This window comes from Parus major, chromosome 18 (assembly GCF_001522545.3).
Source record: "Parus major isolate Abel chromosome 18, Parus_major1.1, whole genome shotgun sequence".
NCBI lineage: Eukaryota > Metazoa > Chordata > Aves > Passeriformes > Paridae > Parus > Parus major.
In genome coordinates, this window is record NC_031786.1 from 7,487,558 (window position 1) to 7,505,205 (window position 17,648).

The 17,648-nt window shown below is 51.5% G+C and overlaps 1 protein-coding gene across 2 annotated transcripts in view; it reads left to right on the forward strand.

The window, feature by feature from the left end:
• Positions 1-17,648, forward strand: part of MGAT5B (alpha-1,6-mannosylglycoprotein 6-beta-N-acetylglucosaminyltransferase B) — a 64,921-nt gene that overhangs the window by 33,913 nt on the left and 13,360 nt on the right. For both annotated transcript variants that reach the window (XM_015646043.2, XM_015646044.2), the window contains exons 4-10: positions 2,602-2,714; positions 3,873-3,946; positions 5,393-5,563; positions 6,355-6,519; positions 7,126-7,295; positions 15,847-15,978; positions 16,776-16,909. In XM_015646043.2, coding sequence (XP_015501529.1) covers positions 2,602-2,714; positions 3,873-3,946; positions 5,393-5,563; positions 6,355-6,519; positions 7,126-7,295; positions 15,847-15,978; positions 16,776-16,909 — 959 coding nt within the window. The remainder of the gene's footprint in view (positions 1-2,601; positions 2,715-3,872; positions 3,947-5,392; positions 5,564-6,354; positions 6,520-7,125; positions 7,296-15,846; positions 15,979-16,775; positions 16,910-17,648) is intronic.

Consider the following 17,648-nt stretch of genomic DNA (forward strand, 5'->3'; position numbering starts at 1 on the left):
CTCTGTGTTTCAAAGAGACTTTTCTACCTTTCTCCCTCCCCTCTCGTATGTTCCAAGAGTCGTGGTGGATATTTTTAGTGCCATTTTTGAGTAATCCTGTGTTTTGGGGAAAGCCTTGTGATGCTCATGCGATGCCTGGTTTGTTTGGGGGACTGGAGTGTGATGCTCAGAAATACATTTTGCATCTAAGGGCTTTGAGGAGAAATCTTTGTGTTTGGGGAGCAGTTGTAGCTTCACAAGAGCTGGGCAAGCTGGCACAGAGCCTGGGCCAGCTCCATCACCCAGCACTGTGGCTGCCAGGCAGGACAAGGCTGAGCTGGAAAAAACACATTTATTTAGGACAACGATCCTGATTTTTGTTTGAGAGTTTTTGTGGCTGCCCAGTGCTCAGCCCTGGCTGAGCTGAGGTCTGGAGGTAATCAGTGAGGAGCTGGGGACTGAGGCTGCTGTTGATTTTTGAGACTCACCTGGTTCCTTGTGTTTGGGAGCAAGTGAGGACTGTGATACCTTCTGGGAAGAGACAGAAGCCAGACTGTGAGCTAATTTAAGTACTCTGAAGGGTGAGAGCAGTGCTGTTGTGGCTGTGCCCATCCTCTCTCCTTGCCATGAGTGATGGAGAAACCTGGAGAGCATCTTCACATCCTTTCCTGTTGAAACAGAAGTTTGGGCTCACTGGCTCTAAATTCACTGCATCCATGAGATATTTTCTCCTAAATTGCCCATCCCAGGTGTTTACTGAGTGCCTCTGCATCACCTGTAGGGTCTGATGGCTGCTTGCTCGTGAAAAAATGGCTGCAGAAATGGGGGTTTGAGAGCTTTCAGACCAGGACAATTTTATCTTCTCGGAGCCATGCTGACAAGCAAAGCTTATCTCAGGTTATTTTTGTGCCCATATTTTCCCCGGGCCTCACGAGCAGCCTCCCTGCTGCAGCAGTTACAGCAGGATACCTGGGGTTTATTCTCTGCAAAGGTTGGTAGTGACTTGGGGGCAATGGTGTCCTCTGCATTTAATTATTATTTCTTAAAAGCCCAAGATCAGTGGCTCCCTGTGGAGATATGCAGCCTGAATATTGATGGTCGTAAACCATGCCAGAAGGAAAAATGTGGGCTGCTCGCTGCTGGCAAATGGACTTTAAATCAACAGCCGAAGCAGTGTCGGTTCATAAAACCAGGATTTTTTTAGCCTTGAGGACAGAGGTACTTTAAATCCCAGCCTTTGGGTTCACTGATCTGCTGGAGAACAAACATAAAACTTCACCACGAAGGACCTGACATCAGCACATATTTTTTGTGCCATGAGTATTCAAGGTAGCCCTTTTGGTTTTGCTCACTGCATGTGACATTCCCTTGTATTAAAACGACCTCGGCGGCAGCAGGAGGGAAAACTTACGACCCAAACACTGCAGGAGGGGAAATTATTTACTGGGATAACTCCTGGAGACGTGGTGGCTGTTTGTGGTGGAAGTGGCAGGAGAGGCATTGGAGTGGCAGGGCTCCACTGCTGATGGATGGAGTTCTCTTTGCCCTTTTCCAGGTTATTCCAGGTTTTAAGTGACCTCCAGCCTCTTTACAGGGCTCTGTTTACAAAATGTGTTCCTTAGATGAGTTCAGCAGGGCTGTTCACCCAGGACAGTGTTGATTCCAGGTTTGATTCCATGGAAGCATGTGCAGCTATCCGAGCTGCTGGGATCTGACCTTGCTGGAAGGTCCCTGTGGGCTTTGCTGGGGCTGCAATCCCCAGCTCACCCCAGCTCCCTGCCCCTGCACAGCTCCCTGCTGGGGTCCTGGAAATCCTCTCACCTGAATCTCAGAATCCCTGAGGTTGGAAAACACCTCTGATATCCTCAAGTCCAACAATTGACCCAGCACTGCTGAGCCCATGTCCCTGAGAAACACATCTGGGGATCTGTGGGACACTTCCAGGGATGGTGATCCTACTGATCCCCTGGGCAGGCTGTTCCGATGCCTGGCCTCACTTTCAGTAAAGAAATTTTTCCTGATATCCAACCTAAACCTCCCCAGGTGCAACTTGAGGCTGTTTTGTCTTGTCACTTGTTCCTTGGGAGGACAAACTGATCCCCACCTTAGGTGGATGGGCTGGCTCAGGGCATCCAGGTGTCCTGTTTGTTTTTCATCACTCTGCTTCAAGCCCACAAACCTCCTCAGCCCTCCTCAGTTTTACCTTCTTTTCCCTGTATTTTTATTCTTTTTCTCCATTTTTTTATCTACTGCAGGGCAAATAATCACAGCAGAGGATTTTCAAACACAGCACATCTGAAATAAGAAAAAACATCTTTTTGGCGGTCTGTTTAATATTTTCCCCACGTAAAATGCACAGGTGGATCCATGTTTAACAGCACACTGCAAAAAAATGGCAGAATATGTATAAAATACTGATTCAAATAGGTTTTCAATCAAAACTCCTGGAAGAAAGTGACTTCTTTGCCTGCTAAATGCTGCACCTGGCATTCCCATGTTTCACCCTGGAGCTAAGTTCAACCTGCTGGCAGCTTCCAAGAGCATGGATTTCTCTCTGAGCACCTCTGAGTGTCACCACTGGGAGACATCAAGTTCTCAGGGTTAATTTGGTTTCTTTCCCAGGTTCCAGCCAGCAGCTGGGTTGATGGAGAGGATCCAGGCCATAGCTCAGAACGTGTCAGACATTGCAATAAAGGTGGATCAGATTCTCCGGAACAGCCTCCTGAATGGGAAAGGTGAGTGGCCCTGGGGTCCCCACTCCAAACCTCCTGTGTGTTTTGCTGTGCCCATGGGAAGGTCCAACCATGACAAATTTGATAAAAGTCCCAGAAATGGAGGCTGATCTTGAGGCTCCTCCCTTGGAAAACTCATGCCTGCCAGGGGGGACGAGTGGTGACAAATCTGAGTGGCTGTCAGGAATAAATGCCAGGGAATTAAATGTGAAATTAAAGGTGAGGAGCGGTGCCAGCACAGGCACCTGGATAGAAGAATTTGGTTGTTTGGATCCAAATTCACAGAGGTTGGGATTCAGCACCAGGAGAGACATTTCCATCCCACTGTGGCACTGCTGGGAGGGCAGCTGGGCTCTGCAGATGTTTCCCCACATGGCTGCACGGTTCTTGGGGCTGAGGCAGGAGATCCTCCCACTGCCTCTTGCACCTCATGCTTTTCAATTATGGGCAAAGGAGGGCTTAGAGGAGGGGTGGTGGCTTTTATTCACCCAACCATGGGAGGAGAAAAGATCCTGATGCCTTTTTAGCCACTTTATGGCTTATTCTGGAACTCACCCTGTGGGCTGACTCTTCTTCCAGCAGCTCAGCAGGACAGCTTTTATATCAAGCTTACAGTGTAAACTTGTCAATTACTTCCCTACATCCTGCAGCCTGTTTACAAGAGTGGGGAGAGGTGGAACTTGGGGTCTGGACCAGGCAGAGGGCATAGGGAAGTGCTGGAAATGGACCTGCTGAGATTTAGGGAAGGGAGACCTTCCTGGCATTGAAGCAGGGTGGTTTCCTCTGTGTTGTCCCTGATTTGGGAAGGATCCTGAAGCTGCTTCACATCTTGATGTCCTGCTCCATCCAGTGGGATGGGGCTCTCTCCCAGCACACCTGTGGCATCAATGAACGTCTTTGGGGGCTGCCAGCCCCATCCCATCCCATCCCATCCCATCCCATCCCATCCCATCCCATCCCATCCCATCCCATCCCATCCCATCCCATCCCATCCCATCCCATCCCATNCCCATCCCATCCCATCCCATCCCATCCCATCCCATCCCATCCCATCCCATCCCATCCCATCCCATCCCATCCCATCCCAATCTCCTCACAGCATTTCTAGCTGCTCCTCTGTCACGCCCCAGCTCTCCCCATGCCCAAATTGTCTCTCTGCAGTGATGGAAGGCAGGAGGGATCAGTGTGAGGTGCCCCGGGACCCCAAGTACCCCGACTGTGCTGGGAAGGTGGAGGTGAGTTGGGGTTCCCTGACTGGGAGAGGGTCTCTGGCTGGGATGGAAGCTGCTGGGAGGGGAAGGGCCCAGAGCAGTGGCCCTGGGGGCTAAACTGGGAAGGGCAATGGGGAATGGGATGTTTTCCAGAGTAGAATGTTTGTTAATATTGGAAAGGTGCAGCCCATTGACACAGGAGGAGCAGAGCCAAAGGTGTGGAAAGCAAAGCAGGGCAGTGCTTTGATGAGAAAACACAAGGAAGGTGTCCAACCTTTTCTGGCAGCCTTTGCTACAGAAATGGGGTTGTTTTCCCCCAGTAATATTCTCCCCAAATGTACCTTTAGCTGGAGTGGTACAAAGCACTGAAGCCACAGAATGCAGTGGAATCAGCTGTGAGAGCATCTCTGCCTGCAGCCCTCCCTGTCTGCAGTTTGTGTGTTTAATGCCAGAAGCAAAGTGAGCAGAAAGCTCTGACACATCATCTCTGAATATCTGGAGCATTCCCTGGTGTCTGGGGAGCAAGCCCAGCACTGCCCAGAGCAGCACCTCGTTCAGGTGGCCAGGACCTCCATCTCAAATCGGATGTCCTGCCTCACCCAGCCTGCTCTTCACACCAGAATGCAGCCTGGCACTTGGCCCAGAGCATGATGGCTTTGTCAGAGAGCACATTTACATCAACTAATTAAAAGCATCGCCCTTTTCCCTCCTCTTCCCAACCTGCTTCAAGCTCAGGCTTTTGCAGGGTTGAGTCTCCCTGAGAAGAAGTTGAAGGGTATAAGAAAATGATATTGGAGGGGGGCTGGATTTTTCACTTCCATGGGTGTTAGCCATCCTTTCCTTCCATGATTTGAGTAAATTCAGGGTGTAATGCAATTGTGGAAGGCTGTAATCCCATCTCCCCTCCTGGTGATTGCTGTGCTTTACAGATTGGGCACAGCAACCAGTCCCTGAGCAGATTTGTTTTTGTAGTTGAATTAGGAAGAGGCTGGCAAGAGCCTTTGTGGGGGATGATAAATCGCTGCTCTGGTCCCTGGTTATTCTCCTCCGTGTGAAATCATCCCTGGGGACTGCTGGCAGATCTGTGTCCTTGCCCTGCTGCTCCAGGGGCGATGAGATCAGCAGCTCCCCAGCAAAGCCAGCCAGAAGAAATCCCTGTTGTGCATCATCTCCTGGGGATTAATGGCTGTGCCCTCAGGGAAGAATGGAACCAGTGCTAGAAACCCAGGGAGTCCCCAACAAACCCTGCTGGCTCTTCCTCTGCCCCACATTCCCTGGAGGCACCGAGGGATGAACATCAGCCCGTGGCACAGGGGCTGGGTTTGCAGCCCTTTCTCCACCCTCTGCCCTTCATTTTTATCCCCCAGACAGAGAAGGGGGACGGAGATCAGAGGTTTTCCACAGCAGTGGCAGCTGGCAGGGCCGGCACATCTCCTCCCTGATCCCCACGTGTTTCTTTGCCCCTTGCAGTGGATGAGGGCCCGCTGGACCTCTGACCCCTGCTATGCGTTTTTTGGCGTGGACGGCACCGAGTGCTCCTTCCTCATCTACCTCAGTGAGGTCGAGTGGTTCTGTCCCCCCCTGCCCTGGCGAAACCGGACGGTGGCCGTGCCCTCGCCGCCGCCGCCGCCGCGGGTGCAGGTAAGGTGGGCCCAGCCTGGCTCCTGCTGGGCCCCGGGCTTTGTGGGGAGGCATTGGCATCGAGGCTGCTGGAAATAAACATCAGTGTCAGCGGGGCCGTGATGCCTCTTGTGGTTTTTTTTCATAGAATGACAGGATGTTGGTGTTGGAAGGGATCTTTATGGGCAGGGACACCTCGCAGTAGAATGGGTTGTTCCAGGCCCTGCCCGAACTGGCCTTGAACGTTTCAAGGGATGGAGCATCCACCACTTCTCTTTGTGACCTGTGCCTGTGTTTTATCACCCTCACCATGAAAAGTTTCCTCTTTATATCTAGTCTGAGTCAACTCTCTTAGTTTAAAGCCATCGCTCCTTGTCCTGTTGCAACAGACCTTGCTAAGAAGTCTGACCTTGTCTTTTTATAAGCCCCTAGAAGTATTGACAGGTTGCAAAAAGATCTCTCTGGAGCCTTCTCTTGTCCAGGCTGAGCACCCCCAGCTCCCTCAATCTGTCTCCACAGCACAGATGCTTCATCCCTCCGATCATTTTTGTGGCCCCCTCTGGACCCCCTCCAACACTCCTGTGCCTTTCCTCTCCTGAGGAATCAGGCTCTCACGAGCCCTCGGTGCAGTGGGATCCCTCTGGGATTTGGGGCATGAAGTGGAGGAGCTGTGACAGCTCCAGGGGAGCAGGAAGGACTCAGATCACCTCTGCTGAGATGGACAAACCTCTGCCAGGCCGCGGGGCAGCCCAGGGGCTCCTCTGGCGGCCGCTTTCCCTACACTCACCGTGCAGAGCGTGCTCCTTCCCTAGGCAGCATTCCGGAGGGACCTGGCTCGCCTGCTGGAGCTCATCGGCACGGGCAAGGAGTCCCTGAGCTTCATGAAGAAGAGGATCCGGCACCTGGCCCAGCAGTGGCTGCGGGCGGCGCGGCGCCTCGAGCAGAAGCTGGCGGGACGGCAGCGGGACCAGAAACACGTACGGGGGGTTCTCAGGGAACAGAGGGGGAAGCTGAGCCTGGGGACAGCTGGGATGGGAGCCAGCTGGGAGGAAACCTGTTTATGGAAGTGTGTGGGTCTGTAGGGGTGGTCTGTCATGGACATGACCCCACAGGCATTTGGGATGTGGCAGGACTGGTGTTGCTGAGCAATGGGGTGGATTTTGGAAATGGGTCCTGGTGGGTGTAGATGGTGTCCAGCTCCATTGGAGCCTGACAAGTCTCCTCTGAGGATAAGCTGAGGTTGCTTGCATTCCTGTTGGTGTTTTTGTTGTGCCTTTTCCTTTGGCCCCTGTGTGCTGGGAAATCCAGCTCCAGCCCATGGTGCAGACTGTGATGGACGTGGAGAACATGAGCCAGGCCCTGGGACACAGAGTGGCACTCAGAGGGAGCTGCCAAGCTCTGACCAGTGGGCCTGTGCTAATTGGACATAGATCATTTGTCTGCACACCTGACTGAGCTCCCTGAGTAATTACAGCCTGCCAAGGAGCTGGAGGGAATCAAAAATTCATCCCATAAGTCACTCTGGGCTGGAAAACCCAAATTGTCCCTTTCCCCAGTGCTGATCCCTCTCCTTGTCTCTGCAGATCTTGATCCATATTGGCTTCCTGACAGAGGAGTCGGGGGATGTTTTCAGCCCGCGGGTGCTGAAGGGAGGCCCTCTGGGTGAGATGGTGCAGTGGGCTGACATCCTGGCTGCCCTCTTCATGCTGGGACACAGCCTGAGGGTCACAGTCTCCCTGAAGGAGCTGCAGAGGTGGGTGCTGGGTTGCATTGAGGTCTTGGGTGGAAGCACCAGGTCCAAAAAGGCTGGGGGAGGCTCTTTGCCCACCTACATCTCAGACAGGGCTGGTGCTGTACTGTGCCACCAGCACCATGGCTGGGAGAGATCCAATCCTTCTACATCCTAGGAAAGTGGGAAGGACTGGTGTGAAGTGATACTTTGCATGGAGCTGATGTGGACATACCTGGAGCAGGGCTCTGCTCTGTGGCTTCAGCACACAGAGCATCACCAGCACACAGCATCACCTGTGTCCCCTGACACCTGCCTGGAGCTGGCCACAGGAAAACTCCCTTTCCCACCCCATTCCCCAGGGATGCTCCCTTCCTGCCTTCCTGCCTTCCTGCCTTCCTGCCTGCCTTCCTTCCTTCCTGCCTGCCTGCCTGCCTGCCACTACCAGGGAAATTGCAAATTAGATGGTTTAGAAATCAAGAAGAGCCTGAAGCTTCTTCGGGGACTGGGCAGGCTTTGGGAGATGCTAAGCCAGCGCTGGCCACATAATGAGCCATGCTGAAAAGGGAGTGAAAAAACCCCAACAATCCTGGATAAAAACAACAAAAACCCCCAACTCAGTCTCTGAAGCATTCCGAATTAATGAATGGAATTAGCTCCTAACTAATTAACTAAAAAAAAAAACCAGCCCTGTCCTAATGCAAGAGGCAGCATCTCCTCAAAGAGGCGGGAATGATGTACTAAATGATAGCCGTGTACTCAAGGGTGAAAGGAATTAATGGCTGGGAGGGTTGTGTTGCTGCTGTTGTGTGGTTCTTGTTTGTGTTTTTAATGACAAACCTCATGGTGGTTGTTCAGGGAGGGGAAGGAGCTGCCGGGGTCTCACGGGGTGGTTTTGCAGCACCCGTTTTCCTCTGCAAGTGACTCTGATGACAGCTGCCCTGTGCCTGTAGTATTTTGCCTTTGCCAGAAGCCTGGCAGCTTCCAGGTCACTTGGCAGTGATGAGAGCTCCTCTTGGGATGTGGATTTGGATGAGTTCCTTGGGATGCCATCTCTTCCCCTTTGTAGATGAGATGGGAAGTGTGTGAGCCGGGCTGGGGCTGCACATCTTGCCCTTCTCTGTGTCCCAGAAAGTGTCCCCACCTCCCCAAGCACGTGTCCTGTGCCTGGCTTTGTGATGTTTCAAATGCTGGACACACACACCAAGTGCTCACTTCCATATTGATGGGCTGGGGTGAGACAGGACCTGGGGATGGAACCATGTCCCCTCTGTCCCTTTGGAGACCAAGCCCAGCGCTTGGGGGGTCACCACTGGCATCACCTTGGTGCAGCCCATCAAGAGATGGTTTAATGGGATGTCATGAGGGGCAGAGGTTCTGTGCCAGGGGAGGGCTGAGTGGTGTCAGCAATCCTGGTGCCTGCAGATCTCTCAGTGACATTCCTGCTGCTGGGCTGGTGCCTCTAAGGAGTGATGGAAAAAGCTTTTGGTCACTCCTGACTGACCAGGAGTGACTGGGAGGCTTAGCAGAACATGTGTAATTAGTCCTGAGGCGTGCTAAGAGTTAATCTTGGGCTCTTCCTTAAAGCCTAGAGGGGGTTTTTCCCTGTGACCACAGCTTTGGGCAGGGGTTGCAGAGAGCCAGAGGTGCACAAAGGGCTGGAGCTGGGCTGCAGGGATGCAGCAAAGCTAAATCCCTGTCACGGGGGAAGCGGCAGCCTGGGCACTCTGATTCCTTATCCCTCCTGCCTTCTGCACCCTCCTGAAGCAGCAGAGCTTTGTGCCATAGCAGACTGGGCCTGAATTTGTCCTCTCCCATGCTGTGTGTCTCTTGCTGGCCCTGCAGCAGGACAGGCAGCAGTGTTGGGGTGGGTTTGGGGATATTTTACTCCAGCAGTGCGAAACGTTGAATCCATCCTTGTGTATTTTTCTTTGGCAACCCCTGCTCTTTTCATGGCTGGGAGCTGTAGCTGCTCCCACCCAGCAAAGCCTTCACTGGAGTCCATAAATTATTCAGCAAAGATTAACCTCTCTCCTGGTATGTTGGTTTTTTTGGTTTTTTTTTTTGTCTCTCCAAATTTCTGAGCTGATTTTTCTGCATGTATTGATCACTGGCAAGGGATCACTGGAAGATTTGCCTGCATACACTTCAGCCAGCGGTTATCTGAGAGTTGTTCATGATTAGCATCTGTATTGATTGCAATGCAGCAGTGCATGGATTGGGTCTGGATTGGATCAGGAGTGCTGAGGATCAGGAATATGAAGGAGGAGAAGTAAGGCCCTGATCAAAAAAGCTGGTGATGGAAGACTGGGGGTAAAAACATGTTGGGAGTGTGACCATGTGTGCTGGGCACATCTCCCTGGCCAGCAGTGAGGGACAGGGGTGTCAAATGGTTCTTCCTTTGTTTTAGGGACCGATGGTAATCTGAAACAAAGATAGGGAGCTCAGGGAATTTGCCAGCTTCATCCCCAGCTCAGCACTGTCCAAATATCCCTGTGAGGTCTGAGATCACAGCCATGGAGCTCCGCCCTGGTTTTCCAGGGCCAGTTTATTTGGGTTATCTTTTATCCACTACCGACTTTAAAGATCTGTGAATTCCACTCCCGAGTTAGGACCAGGGGCTATTTTTTCTCCTGTTGCTGAGCTAGGCGCAGGTGTTTGCTCTCCTTTGAACCCCCAGTGAATTTGTGAGCTGCTTCTGGTGCCTCTGGAGAGTCAAGGGGTGAAACACTGAGTTATCTGTTCCCTTCCAACCCAAAACCATTCCGTGTTTCTGTGTGCATCTTCCCAGGAGGAAAATGAGCTGCCGAGCTGGAGCGGGGAGCCAGGAGCTGTTTTCTCTCTGAGATTTGTGCTGGGTGGGCAGCCAGCAGCATTTTGAGCCTTGTCTTGAAGCAGGGAGGGAGGAAACATCCCAAATGTGAACGCCAACACTTGAATCTTGCTGAAGACCCCTGGTGCTGTGTTGGTAGCCCAAAAGTGCTTTCAGGGAGGTGAGAAACCAGGCCAGTGTTGGTGTTGTTGCTTGCTAGGGGAGGAGTGGGAAGTGCCTGAAAGCTCTGAGCTGGGTTGGTAATGAGGCAGCTCATGAGTAGATGCTGGAAAATTACAAGCAGTGCTTTGGAGTAATGGCTGTGCCCGCAAAAAAAAAAAAAAGCTTTAATAAGCTGAGGCTTTTCCTCTGGAGCACCTGTGCCCTGGGGTCAGGCAGGAAGGATCCTGTCAGCCTTTTCCCTGGGAGAAGCAGCACAAGGGGAATGCCTGGGAGTTCCAGATCCTTCCCTCGTCCTTGAGCCATGGGAGTGGTCATCTTGGCATGTCCAACTGCTTTTCTGGGGCTAAGGGAGAGGCTGGGGGAGAAGTGGCTGCACAGCTGTGAGCTGCTGGGGAGTTCAGAAAAGCACTGAAATGTGCTTTTCTCAATGGTCCCCTCGAAATTAACTGCTCATAAAGCAGGACAGAAAGTCGAAGAAAATGGGATTTGATGCCTCTTGGGGTCAGGGATTTACAAAGTGTTCCCGGAGCTTAATTGCTCCTGTGTCAAGTCCTGGACTCTTAATTCTGGTCCTGGCAAAGCGCTGGATTTGAAGCACGTGCCTGTATCCGGTGCTGGCAGCCCTTTCCCTGCTGTGGCCAGTGTGTGCTTTGGGTGCTGAGCCACCCTCTCTGGGGTGGGGTGGATGGAGCCTTGGAGCTGTGGTGGGATGAGGCTCTGCTCTCACTGCCCCCACTCTCCTCTCAGTGCCTGGCACACAGCAAGAGCTGCGATTTTCCTGCACTTTCCATGCTCACTGAGGTGTGCTCAGGCTGCAAAAAGGGCAGCTCAGATGGAAACACGACATCCAGAAAGCACATTTCTAATTGTCTCCTGGCAGATAAAACCAGCTTTCTGTCTTGCATCTGTTCACATGAAAACCTGCCCCATGCCCAGGCTCTGGCTTCACTCCCCTCGCCAGCTGGCAAAACCAGTCCTGCTGTTGTGTGGGAGAGAAAGGAACTGCTTGTGGAAACAACCAGAAGTGGCCAGATCCGTGTGATCCTGATGGAGCTGCACAGAGAGGCTGTGGATTGATCAGCTCTGCACTGGTGGGGAGGAACCTTCAGCCTTTAACAGAGCATCAGGTGCTCCTGGTACTCGAGTCCAACCTGGCCTTGGGCACTCCCCTGGATGGAGCAGCCACAGCTTCTCTGGGCAGCCTCTGCCAGGGCCTCATCTCCCTCACAAGGAAGACTTTCTTCTTTTTTTTGGAGCTCCTGTGACAGCAGGAGAACAGTCCCAGGGTCTGCCCAGGCACCACCAGCATGTTAGTGCTCAGTTTCTGCTGCTCCCTGCAGGAATCCAAGTATTGATTTATCCTTTCCTGGGAAGTTCCTTCATGTTTGCTGAATCCACGACCACAAAGAAGTGTTTGTTCTGGCACCATCCTGTGCATCTCCAGGTCCTGGAAATAAATAAATGGATAACTGAACTTCCCCCCTGCATGGGGCTGTGTCATACAAGATCAATGATGGACCAGAGAAACAGTCCAGGTGCACCTTGCAAGAGTGAAACCATTGCAGGTGCTGAAATTGCTTGGAAATCCTCCTTTCCAGCGAGTGCTCATTCCAGCAGGGGGAAGAGCAGGGAGCAGAGGGCAGGCAGTAGGATGTTCATTTTGTGGGCTTAGATTTGCACTTGTTGGTTGTGATGGGGTTGTCACAGACCCCTGGGATCTGCTCAGGCCTGGCTCTGACACCTTTCACCCCTGGATAACATCCCAGTGCCTGCTGGGCTCTCGCAGCCATGGAGAAGGTGAGGGAGCAGCGAGGACAGGATCCCTGCTCTGTTCTCAGCCTTTGCTGATGGCAGCAGATGTGGGCAGAGAAAATGCAATTAAATATAATACAGAATATTGGCCCAGGCTGCCAGGAGATGCCCATGAGATCCATTCAGTGCTGGACTTCTCAGCACCAGGAGCAATAACGCGGAAAGAAACGTTGGGTTAATTTGAAAATAGGTCAATGGGATGTAAAGATAACCCCGCATCATCTGACTCCAGAGCGCCTGCACCGTGCCCAGGGAGGGGATGGTCCCCTGGCTGATTAAAGTACCTCTGAGAGGAAAATAGCAGGACAAGAAGCTGCTGGAGATTTATTCTGGAGTAGGCACAGCTGGTGGAGGCAGCTGGCGGAGAGGCGAGCGCGGCATCCGCTTGGATGGGAGCGGCTCCGGCTGCTCCCTCGTGGAGAGAAGCCAGGGCTCAGCCAACACTCTGATCTGGGATTTGGGATGGGATGAGCCCCTGGATGGCCAGCCAGAGGTGCTGAGCTGGTCACCACCCTTGGCTGGTCTGGGAGGGGAGGTTTCCCCAGGGGCTGGCATTGGGTGGTTTCCACAGCAGGTCCCTGGGCTGCGAAGGCGGCGTTTGCGCTCATCAATTTTATTTGCGTAATTTCAAGCGCCATTAATAGTACATGGCACGAGGAAAAATCAGGGAAATTGCACTCCAACCATGAGTGAAATTGGGTTTAGTAGAAAATTAGTTGACTTAACTGGCAAATGATGAAAGCCTGAATAAAGAATGTTTAAATAAGGAGGAATAAAAAAAAAAAATTCTCCCCCCACCCCCATCTCAGAAGTGCAGGCTGGATTTGCATGAGTGGAATATTAAAATCAGTGGTTATAAAGTGTTTAGGGAGGATAAAGGGGGTAAATGAAGAGATGTTCTGCTCAAAGCCACTGCTCCTGCTCTCAGAGCTATTCCAGCCACGTAGCCATGGCACAGAGTATAAATGGATGTGGCAAGTCCTGAGCACCTGGAGAGGGGATGTGTGGCAGATTGCGGTGCTGATGGGAGCTGGGAGAGTCAGACCTGCTCTCCCCAACTTGTGGGAACTTTTCTGGAGGCTTCAGCATGAGTTACACTAATTGCTGCCTCCTGCAGCCCCTCGTCAAGCTTGGTTAGGGCTTCCTTAAATTACAGATTATTTTGTAGTGCAGTGGCTTGTGTGACATGTACCAGCTAGAGGACGGTGTGTGCTGCAAGCACAGTGTAATGGTTTGGGGATTTTTAGTTAAATACAAGGTTTATGGATTGGTTCCACCACAGTGCGGGCTGGTGTAAATCACTGTTTGTCTGATGACTGAGGGAAAAGCAGCATTGTGTGAGCAAATGTGTTGTTTAGAATTCCATCTCTACAAAATCCTGGCTTAAAAATTCCCCTTCAGCCTTCCCGGGAGGCTGAGTCTCCTTGGTGCCCTATTTATTGTACCGAGGTGGCTGTGGGAGGTGAGAGCCTTTCCATTCCTGCCATCTTCCCAATCAGTCCTGTCGTGTAAAATTGTGCATAAAAGTGACAAAACTGCAACCTGTTCCCCCTGCGGCATCCCCGGCCAGGCCGCCCTGAGCTGCTGCTGAGATTCCTTGTGACAAGAGCAATGAAGCAGCTGCAAAAGCAGCTCTTCATCTTAAATTGAAATTCTCTCTTTTTCCTGGCTTTGGCCAGCGAGGTTGTTCCACATTTACACATTTTCTGGAGTCCCTGGCATGGTCAGGAGTTTGGGGTGACCCTTCACCGGTGTCAGGCTGGGATGGGGCTGGATCTTGGTGCTCAGTGCTCAAGGACTCGGAACCACATCAGAATCATAGGAAAGGAACCATAGAAAAGTCTGAGTTCAGAGAGATCTTTTGAAGGTCTTCTGGTCCAGACCCTGGCAGTGAACAGGGGCATCTTCCACCAGATCAGGTTCAGAAGAACAGGGAGGTGTGGACAGAAGCAAACCAAGAGCCCTTTATTATATTTCTTATGGTCAGCTGGCTCTGTGTGGCCCCTTCTGATGTTAGTGAGAGACTGGAGGGCAAATCCTTGTGATGATTGTGTCCCTGGATGGGAAAGCCATGGGTTTCCTCTGGAAACAGCCATGGGATTGATAGGTGAAATGCTGAAGGGCTCAGCAAGGGGCGAGGACCTTATGGAAGTGCTCCTCAGAGGATGGACTGTGGGGCTGTGGGTCCTTTTGTGCTTCAGCTGAGGAACAGATAAACCCAGCTAGGGCTGGGAAGGGAATTCTCAGGTTCAGAAGGGAAAATGCAGAGAAATTAAGAGAACCAGTAAGAGAAGGAAAGATTCAAAGCCTGGGAGTGTAAAACCTGAGCAGATCTTTTATTCCTTAAAGAAAATACCTACAGGCATGGCTGGGATAAATTCCCATCTCCAAAGAGGGGTTTGGAGTAAGTGAGGAGCCCAGAAGAAAACAAAGACAGACGTCCTGGCAGGCAGGAGCTAAGGGTGAGATTTCTGAGCTCAGACTTGTGAAATGAAACAGGAATTCCTCAGCCTTGTTGGAAGGACTGAGAACAAAACGGGACAACTGCGTGGTGGGAGTGAGACAGCCTGGGTGGACCAAATAGCTCAGCAGTTTGGTTTTCCATGAGGATGCTGCTGCTTTTTGGGTGTGAGTGGAGTTATGAGGATGAAGAATTATCATCTTTAGGAGGAAAAACAAAATACAAGAGCATTAAAACTGCAGAGTGAATCAGCCCCTGAGCAAACTGGCACTGGGAAATCACAAGTACAAGCAACATGGATTTTTGAGAAACCTGCTGAAGCTGGAAGGTGTCACGGGGTTTTTTTTTTCTGAGAAGGAGGAAACATGGTCCAGACAAGCAGATGGGCTGTCAGGCTGACATCAGTGGTACACTTGGTGGAACAGCTTTGGAGAGAGGGATTCATCAGTTCACAGAGGTAATTGGAAATTGAAGGAGACACACAACAGGTTTACCAGCCCTGTATCTTGCTGGATTAATCACATCTCACCCTGGCAGTGAGATAACTGATGGTCTTGATAAAGAGATTGCAATCAGTCGAGTTTGTCTGGATTTTCATAATGCATTTTATCCACTGGAGGAGGGAAGAGGGGCTGAGTGTGGCTGTTTGTAAGGAACTGGCTGGAAACCTCCTGAGTGAGACCCAGGGCCCAGCTGCCCCTGTTTTATGGAATTATTTCATAGATGGGACCAAAAGTGAGAAATATGAATGAAATGTGCCCAACATCCAAGGACAAGCATTGCCAGCAGAGTCAAGGAGAAACTGAGAGTGCTTTGGGATGTGGTGGGTAAGGACTGGAATAAGAAAAACATTCCAGGGTGTTCTGGGAGGGATGTAGAGCTGGGAACAGGGAGCTTTAGGCTCAGCTGGGAGCCTTGCAGGCAGAGAGGAGAGGAAAGATGTGGCTTTACAAGTCTGTCACTGGTGTGACTGCAATGAAAGCAAACGAAATCTGGTGTCTTCAACAGGAGAGGTCCAAGGGAGGGTGTGTGGTGACTGGGATGCTGGTGAGCCCTGGCTGGGAATGCTGTGCCTCACAGTCCATCTGGGAGGAGCAGGAACTCAGCTGGAGCAGGTGCAAAGATGGGGAGGAACCAGAACTCTCCAGATCTTTGGCCTGGGAAATAAAAACCGGAGCGAGGAGAACCATCTGTGTTCCCCTCCATCAAAGAGCAGCTGTTGGATGGCTCCTGCTCAGCAGGGAAAGGAGTGTTTGTGCTGCAGGCCTTTGGTGGTGCTGGGGGCTGATCCTCCTGCTTCTCCCCAGTCACTTAGGGGTGCCTCCAGGACGGGGGAACTGCCCCTTGACCAGTCCTCTGCCTTTCGACCTGATCTACACCGACTACCACGGCCTCCAGCAGATGAAGCAGCATATGGGGCTCTCCTTTAAGAAATACAGGTAAGCAAAGCCACTGCCTGCTCTTGTTCTCCATTTCATTAATTAGCAAACAAAGACTAATGCTAATGACGGATCCAATTTTACGTTTGATTTTTGCCTGGCTGGTGCCTTACTGTGTCCCCTGCTGCCAGGGCACGAGGCATTCTGAGCCTCACATATTTAAGGATAAAAACTCATTATAAGAGAGAGACTTGGGGAAAGACCAGACCCTGCACGTGCCTGCAGTGTGTTGATGTGTGTTTTCATTCCACTCCTGCAGCCAGGGGTGGGCACAGCAAGGAGGGGAGTGTGAGCCTTGGGAATATGTAAGGAGCCCTGTCCCCAGCTCCTTGAGCATCAAGACAAATGTCATCGTCCCCTGGTACATCACCAGCCAGGAAAATCTGTGATTTAATTTAGTGCTGATAGACCTGCTATTTATTATGTTTTTTCCCCATCTCTTCCACTATCCTACACAATTTTATTAGAGAGAAAAATGACAAGCTGTGTTATTGCTTTTATTATAAATGCATTTGCTCTTGCATTCAGCTTGTTTTGCTCTTCCCTTGCTTGTTGTTCCTCTTCTCTCCTCAGCCTTGTGCTGGTAGTGCCTGCCTCAGCATTCCCAGGATATTGGGAAAGGCATTAATAATCCTTTGGGAGGTTCATCATTGTGGCAGGGTCCTGTGAAGGGAAACCCTCCTGCAGGGAGGGAGCAGCGTTGGGAAGGGCTCCTTGGGACCCCTCTGCTCGGGCTGCAGACGAGGGACGAGGTTCCTGGGGACAGCAGATGTCCTCAGGGGGTGTCTGCTCCTCAGGTGCCGTGTCAGGGTGATCGACACGTTCGGGACAGAGCCGGCCTACAACCACGAGGAGTACGCCACGCTGCGCGGCTACCGCACCAACTGGGGCTACTGGAACCTGCAGCCCACCCAGTTCATGACCATGTTCCGTAAGTGCTGCTGCCTGGACAGGCTGCCTACAGCACAGCCTAGACCTTAAAGTGTATTAAAATAATAGAGTAAGTGTTTATTAAAGATCTTTTATAGATACACCTTGGGCTGTGCAAAAGCCTGGCAGAGGCTGCACCCAAGGTGGATGGTGGTCATGACATAAGTTTGGTATTTTTGTATATCAGGGGTTAATTCTCCAATTATAGCTTCAGGTAATGAAGTTATATTCCCCCAGTTTGCTTCCCCCAATTCACTTTTGTTTATACTTTTTGGGGCCTGAGGCTGTGGAGTGTGCTTGAATCTTGAATTGAAGCTTGGAAGGATTGTTCTGTCTGACCAAACTGTGAAGAGAGCTTACTAACACTCTATTTGGAATTCAGAGTTATACCCTAATGCAGGACAGGATCTGAAAAAAGTAAAAGCTAAAACTTAAGGCACCAGTGGGGGCCTGCCAGGGTGGTTCTGAGGGTCTGAGATACTCCATGAGGTGAAGCTCAGGCAGTGTGCAGGTCTGAGAAGAGCCCAGTGTCCCACTGGCTGCTGGGTGACTCAAGCATTGCTTTTTCCTGGCTGGATAAAGCCCCTCTGGCAGCCTTAAAACACCTCAGTGTGTGAAGGGCTGCTCAAGTGGGGCTGAATCCTGGATTTCATGAGCTGCTTGAACAGGGATTCAAGCTCCATTTTCCTCCATACTCCAACAAAACTCCGGAGCTGGGCTCATCTCAGGCTGTATCCCCA